At 40.6% G+C, this 18,792-nt stretch overlaps 1 protein-coding gene across 1 annotated transcript; it reads right to left on the bottom strand.

Moving 5' to 3' along the window:
• Positions 1-11,176: 11,176 nt before the first annotated feature.
• Positions 11,177-16,850, bottom strand: LOC139445389 (uncharacterized). Its single transcript, XM_071226529.1, has 3 exons — positions 16,728-16,850; positions 14,551-14,900; positions 11,177-12,681 (listed from the first exon to the last, which is right to left on the bottom strand). The coding sequence occupies exons 2-3, from the start codon at positions 14,831-14,833 to the stop codon at positions 12,500-12,502; spliced, it is 465 nt and encodes a 154-aa protein (XP_071082630.1). The 5' UTR covers positions 14,834-14,900; positions 16,728-16,850; the 3' UTR covers positions 11,177-12,499.
• Between the last annotated feature and the right edge of the window lie 1,942 nt (positions 16,851-18,792).

Raw genomic sequence — 18,792 nt, 5'->3', positions numbered from 1 at the left:
TTTTGTTGTGATTAAAAGGACCGGTTATTGCTCATTTTCTACATGGAGGAGAGAACTAAGTAATTGACTGCACGTAATGGGTAGTTAACAAAACGGCATTAACTGACATATTAGCATAGCACAAAAATTTGTACAGTTACAGTTGGCAGATTCTAGCGAAGATATTATCTTTTCAATTATAAACAATTACAAACTACTCCCCGATGTCAGCCATGAAGACGGCTCTTCTTTTTTCCGCCCCCTTCAAGGTTTCAGAGGTATCACAACATAAACTTCTAGAACCAGAGACCATATATCGGTAATTGGTCTCTGCTAGAACATAGAAGCCCAAACAAACACAAGCAACAATACACATTCGATACGCGCAGATAACACAGACAGACAAGTGAAAATGGGTTTTACTTACACAGTCCTGCTTTAAAATACAGAAATTCGTAGCTGTACACAAATAAAAATATTTATAATGACCCATGTATCCATCCATATATCCATCTATGTGTGTGTGCGTGCGCGTTTGTGTGAACATACCCGAATCCCTATATTTAAAAAAAAGAAGAGTTCAATAGACTGAATAGTTATAAATGGTCTGTTAAAAATCCATGTCACAATGCTTACGCTTCCGTTTCGATGTACAATCTGTGTAACTTTTATATTCCGCATTATACACACAGATCAATATAAGATCTTCCATACCTAATGACATATCATGTTTGCACTTAATTAATACTGAGACAACTTGCTAACCAACCTAATCATGAGAATATGCAATGGGTGTTTATTACGACGGTTCTTTGGGGCAGGGTTGAACTTTTCACCAGTGAGCGTACTAAAAAAATAGATTACCCTCCCAAATGCTTATTTATGAACGTTTTGGGGAAGACCTCCGCCCGTATCCCCTCTTCAAAAAGTTACATATGTATGCATTACCGCTCAATCCTTTTAATTACACATATTTGTTAGGGTTTGCATACGGGCGGAAGTCTTACCGCATGATGGATTTGGTGCTGATCTCGGCACGTCACAGGGACGCAACTCTGCAAAGCCCCAAACTACCCGTGTCTCCTTCATCGGACGAACCGCTTCAATTGACATTAGTTGACAATTCAATTGGGTAAGTTATGTTTTACGCCGCTTCTAGCAATATTCCAGTAACAGAATGGGCTTCACACATTACACCCATTGGGAATAGCAGCCAGGCCGTCACCATGACGACCCAATGTTTCAACCACCCGGCTACCCCAGGGGCAGACAACTGAACTATACCAGAGACCATATGAAAGATTGTAACCCACCTAACTTAACATGCGCCACGGGCTGACAGTATTCCTCGTGTTCACCTACTGGCGTGGTTTCATTGAAACAACTCGTTCTTGAAGCATTTTGGCAATTTAATTGTTGAAAGTCATGACTCTGGAAGTCTTCCTGTTGATTGGAATGCTCTTCGCCAGACGTGGTACTATTCTTGAACAGCTTGCATGGCACGACGCTCGCCGCTTCAGGCGTCTTCTTCCGTTTCCGATTACACCGACCACCCGGTGCTGTCTCCGGGTGTTCGTGACAAAACTTATACCTTAGAATGCAAGTAGCGTTTAAGTCCGTTCTGCAGTAGGCACCGCACTGTTTTAATACACAACGCCACAGGTGACTTTTACCGCCCGCACCTCCAGATCGGTACTTGTAACCATCTACAATAATAGCGTCATTGCCTCGGATTGTCCAGTAATGTTCTATGCGAAACTTCGCCATGTCGGGACCTAAAACGAAGGACATCTTGATTGCGTGAAAGTACAACACTCGGAATGCTTGGAAGCCTGTTGTTAGACTCTGTACCGCACAAGCCGGACAAAGATGGAGGCCTTGGGAATGTAGCGCTAATATATATCTAGCTCCAGTATCGTTCACAGTACCTCACCTACATTCAATATATTTGGCAGTGAAACAAAGATGGGGTCGAAATATGCACAATATCATTCACAAATGTTATCCTGGTCGATGCTCGCTTGTTGCGTAGTACGGCCGAATCTGGGTCACATGCGGTAAAATCGCCAACACTCGTTAAAAGTCGGGAAAATCCGTGAGCTGTCGAAAGGAGTAAGTGAGTATTTTCCGCAGTGGTTTAGGGACGTTACGGCGGAGTGCGGACACGGATGGCTTAGCAAATTGTGCTGCAGTATAATGAAGTGCTGGTCCACATGGCCTTTTCCAGACGCTTTACTTTTACCACATGACCTCCCACCGCCCCTGTCAGAACTGTACAGGAGCCAGAGAAGGAAGGGAATTAGAGCCAACTGGTCGTGAACGCCCTTATGTAAGCGCCAGATATGAACAAAGCAGCACCGATTAGAGAGCTTCTGAGGGATAGTCGTTCGATTTATAGTTCCAGTGTTAGAAAATTAAGAAACAACAAGACACACATTTTCCTGCACCATCTGTTATTAATATCCTCAAAGATGACCTTATTTTCCTTAATGTTCTGAATATATTTGATACTGTACACCTGTAATGAACGCTGAATATATTTGATGCTGTACACCTGTAATGAACGCTGAATATATTTGATACTGTACACCCGTAATGAACGCTGAATATATTTCATACTGTACACCTGTAATGAACACTGAATATATTTCATATTGTACACCTGTAATGAACGCTGAATATATTGGATACTCTATACCTGCCTTATCAATCTTTTATCACATGTAACATTGCTAAATAGTTAGGAGTACACGGTCAGTGTGAACCATCAATGGGAATATTATTGTTGTTGCATCTTTAGAAATAAATTAAAAAATAATAGTCTTTTTTTTTAATCATCTCTATAGAACTATGATCCATCTAATATATAAACGTTTATTATAAATTCAAGTCAGCCAAAAAATATATTGATTGTTGACCTTATCCCCAGTCTAGTTATTATGTTTTATATCTTACCATTACACACTATAAAACCTAACTATCTGATTGGCCATTCTAATGTACGACCTGTACAAGTAGGCTATAAACTGGTTCCACCATTGGTGCGCAAGCTCACCACTTTTATGTAGACAGCTGCCCAGTCTAGTATGCAGGTTGGCTGGATTGTATATATATAGAAAAGTGAATGTACTGAACAAATAAAGTATATAGAGGTACTTTTTGTGTACATCATTAATTGTGTTTTAAATGTAGGATCTGCGTACCACATAAGATTGCATACTCTGCAAAAAAAGAAACGCCAAAGTAGTAAAATCGTAAATACTGATGTCGACATCCATACAAAATTAATGCTAAAAATTAGTGGGTCATTTCAGCATGAATTGGGATTAATTTGTGTGGAAAGAATGGGGTACCGCAGAAATTTGGTGAAAAGATCGAAACATCTAAAAAAACACAACCAGGTGAGAGCCTGGCGCCGAAACACATCAACATGACATGCACGTGCAATATCACTTGTTGGGCGATAAAAACGTTTTCATTTGCATGCCATCATTACAGCAAGCGAACAGCGAAAACATGCCACGACTGGTGAGAGGCCAACGCAACAATGCAACCGTCCGACTGCAAACAGGAGAATCACCTTTAGCTGTTGCCAGGTTTATCCACATAGCACCAAACACCACAATACTCTGGAACCGTTATCAGACACACGGGACAACACGAGACCTTCGCAGATCCGGTCGACCACCTATCACTACTAGAGCACAGAACAGATTCATATGGCTTCGTCACTTATGTGAAAGAACCACCACGGCCCCTCTACAACTAGGGCAATACCTGGAGTGTGTAGGATATCAGCCCAGACAGTGAGGAACCGTTTACGCGCTGAATTACGGTGTCATTTTGACGGACCTGAATCGTGGGCTGCGACTCAAGGCCAGAGATTAGGGCCACATCTTCTACAGAGACAAGTAACAAGTCCTGTTTTCTGCGTAGACGTTGTGTTTGCAGGCGTTACGGGAATGTTATGTACGAAACTGCATAAAGAAAGTGGTCAGATTTGGTGGTGGTAGTGTGATGATGTGGGCAGCCATCTCCTACACTGGTAGAACAGACTTGGTGCAAGTTCTGGGTAATAAAACGAAATAACCTTACACGGATGAGATTTTTCGGCCACATGCCCTTCCCATGACACAACAAGACAACGCCCGACATCACACGGCAAGACAGCCTATTTGAGGATAAACAACATCAAGGTCCTGCCATGGCTCGCCAGGTCTAAAGATTTAAACACAATGGAACATTTATTGGATGCACTGGATCAACGACAGCAAGCACATCAATTTTGAACAACCGATTGCCATCTGTTGATTATTTATATGATGTATAAACACTAGAGAGTCACGAATATCCTCTCAATAGACCCCCAAATTCTGCGTACCAAAGGGGGTTTGCCAGCCTCAGCAGTATCATTTGTTAAAGACGAAAAAAATTCCACAACATATCAGTGTGTTCATTTGGGCATTGAACCAATCTATTATCTCTTGAATATGAATAATTCTTCATTTATTTACTAATATGTATGATATTGGTGTTTCTTTTGTCGGTGAGTATATATATTAAAACTCTGCAGAAACAAAAAAAATAACAATGCTCATTATTTTAATTTTATGCCACATCTGTGAAAATTGGGGGATCTGTTAACAAGGTGAGGTGAAATGGGGATTAACGTCGCGTTCAAGATTTTTCCACTTATATATACAGCGAAGTGCATGCATGTGTGTGTGTGTGGCTGCTTGCACTAGTCCGGATTAATGCTGATTTACAGTGCGTGTGTGCACGTGTGCGTATACTAATGCTGATTTACAGTGCGTGTGTGTATGTGTGTGTATACTGATGCTGATTTACAGTGCGTGTGTGTACGTTTATGTATGCTAATGCTGATTTACAGTGCGTGTGTGTACATGTGTGTATACTAATGCTGATTATATTTTGCTGGCCCAGGGAGATACCATACCAGAGTTTACCATGGATACCCCACTTGGCGACTAACAGGATCGGGTGGTCAGACTTGGTTCATCCATGACATCATATCCCAATTGCGTAGATGGATGTTCATGATGTCAATCACTGGATTGTCTGGCCCAGACTTCATTATTCACAGACTGCTGTCATCATATAGCTGGAATATTGCTGAGTGCGGCGTTAACAATCAAACTTAAGCCAGAGTCCTAGCCGACCAGTCCTTGTTTTAGCCCCTTAATGCAGAGTGCCAGGCAGGGTAACAACAAGTACCATCTTTTAACACCTTTTAGTATGAAACATCCGGGGATTCAAACCCTCAACCTTGCACTCTCCGGGCGGACATTCTACCACTACCACGGAGGTGATCCTGTAATCTAGGGATCTGTAAAGTAGACATGTTAACTTGGCATCTGTTAACTTCGTATCGGTAAACTAGGTAATAAACCACACGTCTGAGTTAGAGTCAATAAATACACACACATTTTGATTAATAAAACTGTACATAGTCTTTAATCAATAACGCATGTCACAATTACCAACAAATACATACACACTAGCTATCATACAATCTTATCTTGGGGTAAATAACAAAACATTTCATTTGGATAAATGTTATATATTATATATCAAGATGTATATGTACACATATAAATGCTTCTAAAACACTGCATATCATATATGTACACAATTAAAATGACCTTTCACTTAAATATAAAAGAATATCTTTTCCACACTTTCAGGAACGGCATGCAATGACCAATGACACACTGCCTGTTATACAGACAGTGCCTAATGATGTTAAAAAGACATTTTATTAAAATAATATTGCATTTCATATTAATATTTAAAATCAAGAGAGCTTACCGGTATATTAAGACAATATGAGTATTTCATATTTGCATGGTTTCATTGAATGTATTGCTGTATCATATAGAGTTTCACGAAACAACTGTGACACCCTTTCTTGAAAGCACTGTCATATCTTATACAATATAGTTTAATATTAGATCAATAAGTACTAGATACATCTTCACCCGAATTCTTTGATGGGCTTTTCTCAGAAGTGGTCAGACACAATTTATGGATAACAGCTGTAACAGTATAATAATGAAGGTGTTATCCATAAATTAGGTAAACTTAGACTGCTTTTCTTGTTTAATACATACCCATGTATAGCGTATGTATTGACAGAGGGTACATTTAGATATAGGAGACAAATTACAAGATTCGTTTGAATTGTTAACATTTTGTACAAAATTCTTGATTATAATGATAGCTAGGGCATGGTCCACCATATGCCTCAGTGATATTTGAGTGATTCCTTGCTAATCTATTCTCAGGACTCTTTGTCTTCTAATGGCTCTGTTTGCCGTGGAATATACAAGTTTATGCTGAAACAGATTATATCCCCCAAATACCTTCAAGCCTATGACTTTGTTACACAATGATACATGTTGCTTGTGTCTATACACTTGGTGACACATTGCACCCTACAGCCAGTGTCTCTAGTTACCACGGTTACAGTTAATGGAGTCTACCCAGAAGCAAACTTTCATTCTTTATTGTTCAGTGAACCAGTGAGTGAGTGAGTTGGGTTTAATGCCGCTTTTAACACTATTACCAGCGTGTCAGCTTAATGTGGGAGGAAAGCCCGAAGTGATGAAGGTCTCAGACGTTTACCACTTCACTGAAACCCACGAGCACGGGTATGGTGCTGACACACCTGACAAATTAATATCTTTGTTTAGTTATACCAGTTATAATTCTTGTTTTGCATACATTCACAATGCCAGGAAGGCAGAAGCAAAAAGTATACTCTTAAAACAATTCTCAGGGTGGGTATGATGTTAATTCCCCCCCCAAAATCATATGAAATAGAATAAAAAAAAGAAAAAAAGAAATTAAATTTAATAATAAAATAAATGACCTTATTTCCTTTGAATGATTCAGTTTCGGTGAAGCCATCCTCTTTATCACCAGGGTTTGTATGTCAGTACCCATCTTCCTGAGGCAAGGGAGTTAAATGACTATACAAGTTCAGTTTCCACCCTTGCTGAACTAGGCTGGGATTATGGAGTTAATTTTGGCTGGACCAACGAGTCTATGCATAGTCCAATCAAAATCTCACAACGAAATCGAAATCAGATTTCGGTCGATTGCAGGATTTGATGCACTTCGCGATCACAATATAGATCTTTATTTTGATCAGATCGTCCTGACTGGGCGCCACCATTTTGTATGAAACCAATGCAAGTGATGGAATCGGATTGGTCCATAGGAGTGGCTCAGAAGGGGCATAACTCATAATAACCACTGGTGGCGCTACAATCGAGCCCAGAATTCCAGCCTAGTTCAGCAAGGGTGGAAATTGGACTTTTAAAATCAGTTAACTCTCTTGCCTCGGGAAGATGGTCGGTACCCTTGGTGTAGGTTTACGGAAGTTCAAGCTCTGGAGATAGAGAGGATTCAGTGAACCTTATACAGGCTGTTGTGTATTACCGCTGAAGTTATATCACAAAATGATCATATTGATACTTAGTAAAATGATGCGATTACATACAAAATGGTTCAATCTCATAATATGAAAAAGACAAATCAGGAAGTTGGTACATCCTTCGGATAAATTAATGATGTCTTCAGAAGCGAAACATAGGCATCTGTGTTCTGTCTGCTTGTGTAGTTTGATTGCTTTATGCTCTTGTGGTGAAGCATACATTCTTTCAGATCTAAAACCTACACACTTCACCTTTTCAACAATTGTAATCATAAATCACTACATCTTCTTCATCATTCATACATCATATCCATATATTGATGAACTAAAGAACTATACTTCCCAACAGATTCACTTCAATAATTCAGTAACATTATCTCGATCAGTCAGCCTGTACTTGTTGGAAGTTTTGATATATCGGTACTCAAATAAGATATACAGGTCAACAGGAACATCTTCAAAACTACGAAATTAACAGAATAACAGATACAAATACTCCCATAATCTGTAACTTTGAACAGTACATGCAAATAACTTGAGATTATCTCCAGGAAACTGAGATTTTTTCGGAGTAACTTTGAGATTAGCTTTGAGAAAGATTGCTACAATGTACACGCAGCACCACACTGCAACAGAGACCCACGATGGCTCTACCACAGAACAACACTGCAACAGAGACCCCATGATGGCTCTACAGCACTGCAACAGAGACCCATGATGGCTCTACCACACTGCAACAGAGACCCATGATGACTCTACGGCACTGCAACAGAGACCCATGATGGCTCTACCACAGCACCACACTGCAACTGACACACATGATGGCTCTACCTGTGAGTGAGTTAGGTTTAAGGCCGCTCTTAACAGTATTCCAGTTATATCACAGCGTGTCAGCTTAATGTGGCAGGAAAGCCCGAGGTGATACAGGTCTTAGACGTTACCACTTCGGAGCCACCCACGAGTACGGGCATGGCACTGACAAACCTAGAAACATAATCGGGGCGATCCCCTACAACATGTAACATTATTTCATATGACCCTTACTTTATAATAAATGACCAGTCCCTAATTTATGTTCAAATTAAAAAATAGTCCAAACTCCTCATCATAGTTGTTATAAATATTGGCCACCGCCCTCTTTTCTCTGTCATTTCTACATGACACCTCCCTACCCCATCTCACTACCCCTCTAAAAATGGGGGTTGTGGTTGAGCAAAATATATAGTCCTAAGACCAATATCCCCAACCCCCACCCCAAGGTTAGGCCATTGCTGTGTATAGTTTCACTGTGTTAAGTGTCTTTGCGACTGACAACAGAATGTATACCTCATACTCTTATGTCTGTGGAATGTAGACTCTGTTTGACCCAGACTATGCTTACAAGCCAAGGGTACATCTTCCGTAGCTGAACACTTTGTGAACCAGACCTTGCTTCTCCTGAGACTTTGCTAGACGGGTCAATCAGAGATTATTATGTCAACTGCACTGATGCAATAAGAGGATAACAAAGTACTGTGGAATGGAAGTACAGCTGAGAGTGACATGTGACAAAGGAAGAAATGATACAGTTAACATATATAACATCCACATGGAATGTATCGTCGTCCTCATGGGCTTGCATAAGCGGATTAAGAGGGGTGGTGTGGTGTGGGGTGGGGTGTGTGTGTGTGTGTGGGGGGGGGGGGGGTGCATAGGTCCAGACACCCCCCTTTTAATTAAAAACCAAATGTTTGTATGTTGCAGACAATACCTCCACCACCCCACCCCCAATGAGAGATGGTTTTGATATTTTAGACCCCTCCCTTTTATAAATGCTGGATCCGCCCTTGAGTTGTTTACATGGATGGATGAACGCAGTGTGTACACATTGACGATGCTAGTAATCAGAGGGTAAAGATCCTATTACTCAATGACAGTTCTCACAGGCTACTCAGATCCCTGTATATAGTGTATGAACAGCACAAGCTTGACCAGTTCATATTCTTGGGGCGTGCCTGGGATGCAGTGTTCGAATTTAAAAAGAACCCAGGCTGTTATCAGGACCCACAGACTTTAGAAGCTGCAGGCCCTGACTAAACTCTTCAGGCCCTCATTTAAAAATTTGCAATTTTGCACTGCTGGGATGTCGACAGGTATTTTCGAAATCTTTTCATATTTTTAATCAAGGTACTCACATGGTTTGATGCTCTTTGCGAGGTAAGACTTGTTTTGTTACAATATAGATCTTGATCATCGATCTGATCGTTTTGACTGAGCATTGCCATTTTGTTTGAAGCATATGCAAATGGAAATGGGAAAATGAATAATTGTTTGGGTGGCTCTTCCTTTCAGAAAAGCAGATTGTATGTTCTGACGGGCTGACTGAAACAACATCGTGTTAAATCAGCATCCTAGGCCTCCCTGAATATTAAATGGATATTAAATACGACAGGTGTCCTTGGTGACAGTCTGACTGACATTGATGTTGACATGGGCTATTTCCTGGAGAGTATATTGTAACTTTTGCTGTTTTCAGAATCAAAACCGTGACAGAAAATACCATATATAATGTAAGCATTCCACTTTTTAGGCAAGACTGACTGAGCATTAATCACAATAAATTAGATTTTGTATCCATTTAAAAGATTTAAGCTTGAGACATTTCATATGCTGCTACATTTATATAATAGTTCTGGCCAGTACAGGGTTCCAACTTGTTGAATTCTAACTGCAGGAAAATACCACATCTATTTATATGTTAACCTTGAAACCTTTCCTGAATGTTATAATGATCATTACAAAATTATTATGTACATGAATTACATATTTTCTTTTCAAATTCAAAAACTAAAATGGAACATATGCATAACAATGACCTGGTTGAACTTACATCAATCACAAAAACTCTTCAGTACAGTTAACGTCTGTATCAGTACACTATGAACATAAGTAATCTCACGCGATGATGCACACATTGGACCACTAATTAAGTCCTAAGTCATTGATTAGCTCTAAGTTGGTGATAAGAGAGATGAAGATAGCGATGTTACTTTGATGAAGCTTTGATTGCGAACGGTATCTCTTGGAGAGTATGGAGATATAATACCCTGGATTATCGAGGATGATGATCTCCCAACATGGACATGTACAGAGAAATATGACTAACTGTGGTTGACAGGATCCAGTTTCGAACCACCATGGCATCTTACAAAGACTTATACAGAGAGACTCTCCCTGTGTCTTTTGATATCATATATATTAACTCAAGTTTTAATCTAATATCAACAGTATTTAATATTAAAAGACTTGAATGTGAGATTCTATTTCACATCATTCAAAATCATTATTCCAACTTTTTCAGTTTGCAAACAGTAATGAGCAGTGTCTTGAGTGTGAAAACTAGGGCGCGTTGCAAGCCAGGAATCGCTTAGAGAAAGCAAATTAATTGCTCATCCCAAGGTCTGCAACAATTCGAAGTGCTTGCGCACTCTTCCAAAATGGGGGCGCAACTACTGCTTGGTTGCCTTGACGTAATGAAGAATGTAATAGAAGAGGTTCGACGGCGAGCTGATGAAATTTATGACTACTTTGAAGGTGTGGAGCAGACTGAGGATGATGGGGTGTTAGCTGCCTTTGTTCATTTCCTCCTTGATTCAGTCATTTTGGTTTGAGACTGAAGCGACCTCAGACAGCGATTTTTTCGTTTGCAAGCAACTGAAAGTTAGCGCATTCACAGTATAAGGTGAATGACTGTACATCGTTTGCAAGTGACTGATGCTTTGCAACGCACCCTTTGGCTAACCAGCTTCAGAGGGATTAGAGATGTCATTTAACTGTGACCTCTCGGGTACAGATGACATCACAATGGTCTGCAAAGCATTGTGATGCAATTTCACTACAGGGAGATATTGCTTGATTTCACTATCTGCTTTTGGGTGATAAACTTTCTGTTCTATTTTATCAACATGTAAACAAACACTGGACATTTATTAGAGTAAGTGAGTGAGTGAGTTGGGTTTAACGCCGCTTTTAACAGTATTCCAGTTATATCGCGACGTGTCAGCTTAATGTGGGAGGATAACGTGAAGTGATGCAGGTCTCAGACATTTACCTCTTCGGTGAAACCCACGAGCACGGGTATGGTGCTGACAAACCTAGAACCATAATCGGGATGAACCGGGATGCGAACCCACAATCATAGGTTTCTGGCGTGCCCAAGGGACGCAACTCTACACAGCAAATCGCGGCGCCTTAGACGACTGGGCCACCTGTGCCCCCCATTTTTTACAAGAAATAATCACTGCAATGACCAGTCCCTAACATTCTGGTATTCTTATTAATTTAGGACTTTTGAGGTCATTTTAGTAACAACTATGGCTGACCTTAATCTTTTTTTATAATGTTGATAGCATGACACCCACTACTGGTCCTTACAAGGACTGCTTGATTTAAGATCAACACAAGGCATGGTGTGACGAAGCAGTATAAAATCAGCTTAACACTTCCTGATTATCTAAAATCATATAACATATAATTAAAACTCTTTCACAATCTGCCATTCTATAATCACAGCACTGTGTCATCTAAAACAATAATGAAACATCAAATAACAACAAACATTTCACATAACTAAAACCAGTGACCCTTACATTTGTTACCTTAAACCAAAACAATAGGGCATTTAAACTTACAAACAAACAGTGAAAACATTTTGTACTGAAAGACTTGTCACTCATAACCCAAACATCACTAAAAACATTAAATAATATCTACACCTTCGACATGATTTCCTTCTTTGTACGGGAGTTATCTCCCCATTGGTCTCTGTTCAACCATGGCCTTCAGAATATCAAATTCCTTTCAGAGATTTCAATCACAAATGTTCTCCATATTAGTATACTTAGAGCACAGTAAGGTACATGTGCTAGAACTGGAAGATGATCTTTATTTGTTGACTGAGGGTTGGCTCCCCTTGGTGGCCTTGACCTTCTTTTGTGGCAGCCTAATTTCTATCACAAATGTTCTCTATGTTAGTATTCTTAGAGCACAGCAAGGTAGATGTGCTAGAACTGGAGGATGATTTTAACTTGTTGACTGAGGGTTGGCTCCCCTTGGTGGCCTTGACCTTCTGTTGTGGCGGCCTGCTCTGGTGGGTGAAGGGTTGTCTTGGTGTAGACTGGTCTGCTGGGCGGAGGACGTGGACGGTGACACTGGCTCCCACGTAACTCGGCCTGCGACTGGGATGTTGTTGTAGGCACTCACACCTTGGAGGACAAAACAGGTGCTTGTCAGTGCTGTCTTCAAAATCTAAGGTCAGGTCAAATGGGGTTTAAAATTGCGTTCATGATTATCTCACTCCTATAGCGATGTGTATGCATGTGTGTGTATGATTGCTTGTATTTGTCTGGACTTCTACCAGTTTTGAAGAGCTAGCTGTCTGAGATACCACTCCCAAGTTTAACATGGATACCCCACTCAAACACATTTATATACTAACTCTGAACCAGCCAGTCCTTGTTTTATCCACTTAATGCTCAGTAACAACAAGCACAAGGTAACAACAAGTATGTCTTTGAACATCTTTTCGCATGACACAGACTGGGATTCGAACCACTGACCCCCCGCTCACCAGACAGTCACGCTATATACTAGTAGTGGGATGATACACCGATGCATCGGTGGATCGGAATTTTTTCACTTCTCGATACACAAGTATCGATCACAATCGCACACTAAGTAAAAAGTATTGATTCTTACCTTAAATGTATTCTTTAATAAATGTTACACCAAACACTAATTACAAGTGGAAATGAGAAGTGAAAACATACATAGTTTCATCCGTTGTGCCAAAACTTGACACTGCCAACTGTAAATCATCAGTGCGCCAGGTATTTGGCCATCCTGTCTATGAAAAAGATGGCTTACTCACCACTGATAACAGCACATGCAAGTATCGAGATACATATCGGATTGTGAGCAAGGTATCATGATACGTTTCGGATCGCACAGTTGGTGTATTGTCCCATGCCTACTCTATACACAGCACTATGGAGATGGTTTGGTGGTAAAACCAATAAAGAAAATTCAACTTCAAGGCCTCTGTGTACATACAGTAGGACAATGTAATTGTTGTCTTTCATCAAGGCAAGAAAGCAGGAAACCTATATTTTTTAGGACAGTACCTTGTTTACAGTCAGTGTTGGTAGGCATATTTATATAATTATATTCTGGTGTCCCCCGCCGTGATATTGCTGGAATATTGCTAAAAGCGGTGTAAAACCAAACTCACTCACTATATTATTATATGTACAACTATAGGCTACAAAATGCAAACTTCAGGGAATACTTTATGCCAGAGCAGCAGATCCTATTTTTAGCCACATGTTATTATCACTTTGGGTATCAATTGATTGTTTTTTCTGAGGTCTGAATATATTTTTATCCCAGTCTATTGGTATTTTTAAACCAATGAGTGAACCTTTCTGAAACACTGTTGCAGGTCACTTTTGATTTTCATCTGTTTATGTGGTACGCCTAGTGGGCCACCTAAGCTCGCAACAGTGATACAAATCTGAGTTACAATGAGGGAGATGTAGCACCTTAGCCGGTATACACTGCAGTAGAGTTCATGTATACGTAGGGGGGACGGGTGGCCCAGTCGTCTGGGGTGCCGCAAATCGCTGTGCAGAGTTGCGTCCCTTGGGCACGCCAGAAACCTATGATTGTGGGTTCGAATCCTGGTTCACCTCGATTATGTTTCTAGGTCTGTCAGCACCATAGACATGGTCATGGATTTCACCAAAGTGGTAAACGTCTGAGACCTGCATCACCTCGGGCTTTCCTACCACATTAGCTGACACGCTGTGATATAACTGGAATACTGTTCAAAGCGGCGTTAAACCCAACTCACTCATCTCATGCATACATAATTCCTGCATTCACTCAGTTTATAAAGATCTGGAGAGACATACAGGTATGCCAGTTGAAAATGTTATGTAAGGTAATTACACAATGTCATAATGCTATTGTCTTTCTTTTCTCATGCTTATTTGTATGCAAATAATTCAAAATCAATTGTGCGATTGTGATGTATGCATGTCATCGTGAGCTCTGTTAATCCACTGGTTACTTACTTGCTCCCATGATGCCTGCTGATACTGTTGGGATATCGTCCATCCTTTGACCCTGGCGTGCACGTCTACGTTTGCGTAAGGCACGGAAAATGACCAACAGCGTGAGAAGTAACACGACTGCTAGTATGGCGACAGTGACGGCGGCCACTGTGTCAGTGATTGGGGTGTCTTCCCCCGGCACCATGACCTGGTCCTTGTCACCAGCATTGCTGTCATCTTCTGTTGTTGTAGTGGTTGTAGCTGCTGCAGTTGTGACCTGCACATCATCTTCAAACTTGGCCATTCTGTCTCATCCTTGTCGCCTGCCACATCGGCTACTGCAGGTGGATATTATTGCCTCGGATGGATTACTGGAATGTAAGTCATTACTGTGTCAGTTCAAACAGCGAGTGAGTATGGTTTTAACGCTGCTTTTAGCAATATTCCAGGAATATCATGGCTGGGGACATTGGAAAATGGGCTGCACAAATGTGGGGAATCTAACCTAAATCTTAATAATACAGGACCTTATCATCTTATCAAGTGTTTGTAAGAATGAATACCATTGTAACACAATATTTATATTCTGCATCCATTCATTACATTTCTGTGTCTGGTAAAACCCTGTTTTTTATCTTCACTATTCTTCAGGATTTGTAGCTAGTCCTGCTTTAAGAACACAAACATGTCACCATACTTCTTCTGTCAGTTTTAATCAGTTCCAGTTGGTAGTAAAAACTGAAGCAACGGGAAGTGGTTCGGAATTATAGTCCTCAAACGCTGCAGGTCAATTAGGACTGCCATAATTGTATTTTTACTTGACCTCAGCACTATTTTGCTGTGCTTCAATTTTTCAACTTTATCCATTTTTATTGCTCTCAACACTGATACCGCAAGCATTGTACTTCAAACGTAGCACAATAAACGATCAAACATTAAACTCTTTTTGTATATATATATGCAACATGTCATCAACTCGAGAGGTTAAAGGTCAAGTATAGACTCCACAGATAGGATATCCTGTTTGGAGGGGACTAGCCAGGGGCACTAAGCACACAACAGACTTGTGATGTGCAATACATGATTGGAAATACTGCAGGGCAAGGGCGTGTAAAGTACACTTAGAAAATTATATATCAGTTCAAGAATATGTTCCACTAACATCCTGATCAGAGTACATTTGATGGTTTCATCAGGCTTCCAGTGTTTCCAGTAAATATTAGACATGCATTATGGTTTACAGAAGCTTGCAAACAAATTATTTATGTCTTTCATTCTTTGTTTCATGTTTAAAGCCACACTGAGCAACATTAAACATGTTAAAGCTATATGACGCCGGTCTGTAAATAATCAAGTCTGGACCAGACAATCCAGTGATTGACAACATAAGCATCGATCCACGCAATTGGGATACGATGACATGCATCAATCAAGTCAGCGAGCCTGACCACCCGATCCTGTTAGTCGCCTCTTACGACAAGCACAGTCGCCTCTTACTGCAAACACAGTCACCTCTTACGACAAGCACAGTCGCCTCTTACGACAAGCACAGTCGCCTCTTACAGCAAGCACAGTCGCCTCTTACGACAGGCACAGTCGCCTCTTACGACAAGCACAGTCGCCTCGGACACGGTCAAATTCACAAACAAAAAATGAATAATATATCGCCCAACATATAGTAGTAAATGTACAAGTAAATGCATGTTTACATACAGAAAATCTGATGGGGAATATGGCAACTGCAACGATTCATGCTAGCAATCTGTTGACTCATAATATACTAGGTACATTCACCATTATCATGCTATTTTGAGGGAGAACAATCAGAAAATATCTGTACTGTTAGACATGTTGATTACGACATCCTAAAGATTTTGAACTCACAAAGTCATTATAAAAAGTTCGGCATTGGAGTATTACTAGGAAAGAAAAAAATGAATTACCAAACAATTTAACAAAGTTAGATGTTTTAAACATATGCTGCATGTCTCTTGATAGGGCTGTGAAGCCCATAGCGGAGAGACAACAGTCTTTTGTGGTAATACACCAGTCGATCTTTTCGTGGCAATTTTTTTTACGAGATCTAATTGTTGTTGATGACTTTCGTTTGACACAGTCTTGTCTCGTCAGTCACCTGATTACCTAACTCCCCACTGAGAATGTGTGTAATGAAGATATTTTAAAACTCCAACGCTTACCACTTAGTGGATGTTGTGACGTATTCCTGTCCTACATCGTTGCAACATTTACAAGTCTCCACAGTTGTTAGTGATGTTATTATTTCTCGTCCAGGATTACCTGTAATCAACAAGCCAGGTAAACCGGAAGTTCATGTTGCAACGCCATCTGTGTACAGAAAGTTTTCCAACCGGTATCCATGTAGCAGACGACAATTTACAAACGCGATGGTTGGCGCTGTGGACGAGGTTTCAGAGTTGACGCGCAGGTATGTCAATCTGTTTTGTCAAATTGCCCAGATCAAGTTAATATTGCAAATAGCACGCTTAGTATATTACCCTGCTCTATTTGTAATGAAAATACCTATGAAATATCAATGGGGACCATGTCGTCGAAAGAATCGGCTTTATTCAGATAAGTTTGTTTTTGTTGCATAACGCCGCCGCGCTCAGCAGTATTACAGGTATATGACGGCGGTCTGCTAATAATCCATTCTGGACCAGACAATCCAGTGACTGATATCATGAGCATCGTCTCCTACCGGGCTACGATGGATGACACGCAATCAACCAAGTTACCGAGCCTGATCCCCGGTGCATTTGGTCGCCGCCTCGACCAGCATAGGGACCGTTCCAACCCGAAATTATAGGGGGACCTGACTATAGTGCAACCGACCTTATACACTGCAGAGAGTATCTTAGCATCCAAACTAAATTCCCTGTTCAGACAAAATGAAAAAAACCCCACGTGATTTGTTCAAAATTGGATTGTATTTTATTACGTATACTTCATTCAATGGAAAAATGTAAAACTAAACATCAACGCCTCTTCTGTTTATTGGCTGTGTTTAATAGTGAGATGCAAGTCACCTCTGCACAGCCTTACAGGACTAAATACTATAATAACATAACTTGGAAATTGCTTCATTCCAATTTGGGAATGTTTTAGACAACTGCTTGGTGCCGAACAATGACCTCTGAGCAGGTCAAGATACATCCCATGTTCCCTGGACATTTTCATGCCTCTATTAGGTGAGGTGGGGTTTACGTCGCGTCCAAGATTATTGCACTTGCATATAGCGACGTGCATGCACGAGTGTGTGTGTGTGTGTGTGTGTGTGGCTGCTTGTACTAGTCAGGACTGATGCCGATTTATAGTGCTAGCTCACTGAGATGCCATGCCGCAGTTTAAATGAATATCCCACTCAGACACAGTATACTGACTCCGAGCCGACCTGTCCTTAGTTTAGCCCCTTAATGCCGAGCGCCTGACAGGGTAACAACAAGTACGATCTTTTAACCTCTTTTGGTATGACGCGGGGGATCGAACCCCGGGCCTTCCGCTCCCCGGGCAGAAGCTCTACCACCATGTTAACCTTATTACACCAAACTTGGAACTATGGGAGAACGTTAGGCCCTTGTCCACACATCCAAAGCAATGGTGCGCATGTCAGACCATGGAGGCAGTCCATGCCTCTATTAAAGATATAAAGTACAAGTTGCATTTCAATATTACTACATTACCGCATGGGAGTCATTAAGGTTATTACGACAATATAGGCAGATTAAAGAATGTTGCTATTGGAGATTGTCATGCTTTTATCGAATTTACGGTTGCTTGGTCGTGTAATTTATGTCATGAACATAAGGATGTTAAACAACTTTAACATACCCACATTTCTTTTTAAACCACAGATAATAAAAAAAAACCGTATAATATATAACAACACAGTTTGTCTATGAATTTGAAACGTTTCGTAAGATCACTTTGAGAAGGAAACACGAGCTCATTTATTCAAGTGGGACACTGCGTTTTGTTCGCACATAATAACAAACAGTGCACATGTCACTCACTAAACATACATAGATATCGTCCTCTGTTTAACTCTGCACATTGAGTGGTGACAGGCTGCTTCGTCTACTGCATTTATAATATGGACGCTCGGGCACTCAGCATTAACTAGCGGGAAATCCCGTATTTCAGCCCACGCGTAATTACGCTCATGGGTCTAAAAACAGAAATAATTCCGTATTTAGGCCCATGGACTTAAATTCGGATATTGATTTTGGAGTGATCTTTCTTAAA

This window comes from Haliotis cracherodii, unplaced genomic scaffold (assembly GCF_022045235.1).
Source record: "Haliotis cracherodii isolate W230 unplaced genomic scaffold, xgHalCrac1.p SCAF_10, whole genome shotgun sequence".
Taxonomy (NCBI): Eukaryota; Metazoa; Mollusca; class Gastropoda; order Lepetellida; family Haliotidae; genus Haliotis; species Haliotis cracherodii.
The sequence above is the reverse complement of the archived record's forward strand: the minus strand, read 5'-3'. Positions and strand labels throughout refer to the sequence as shown.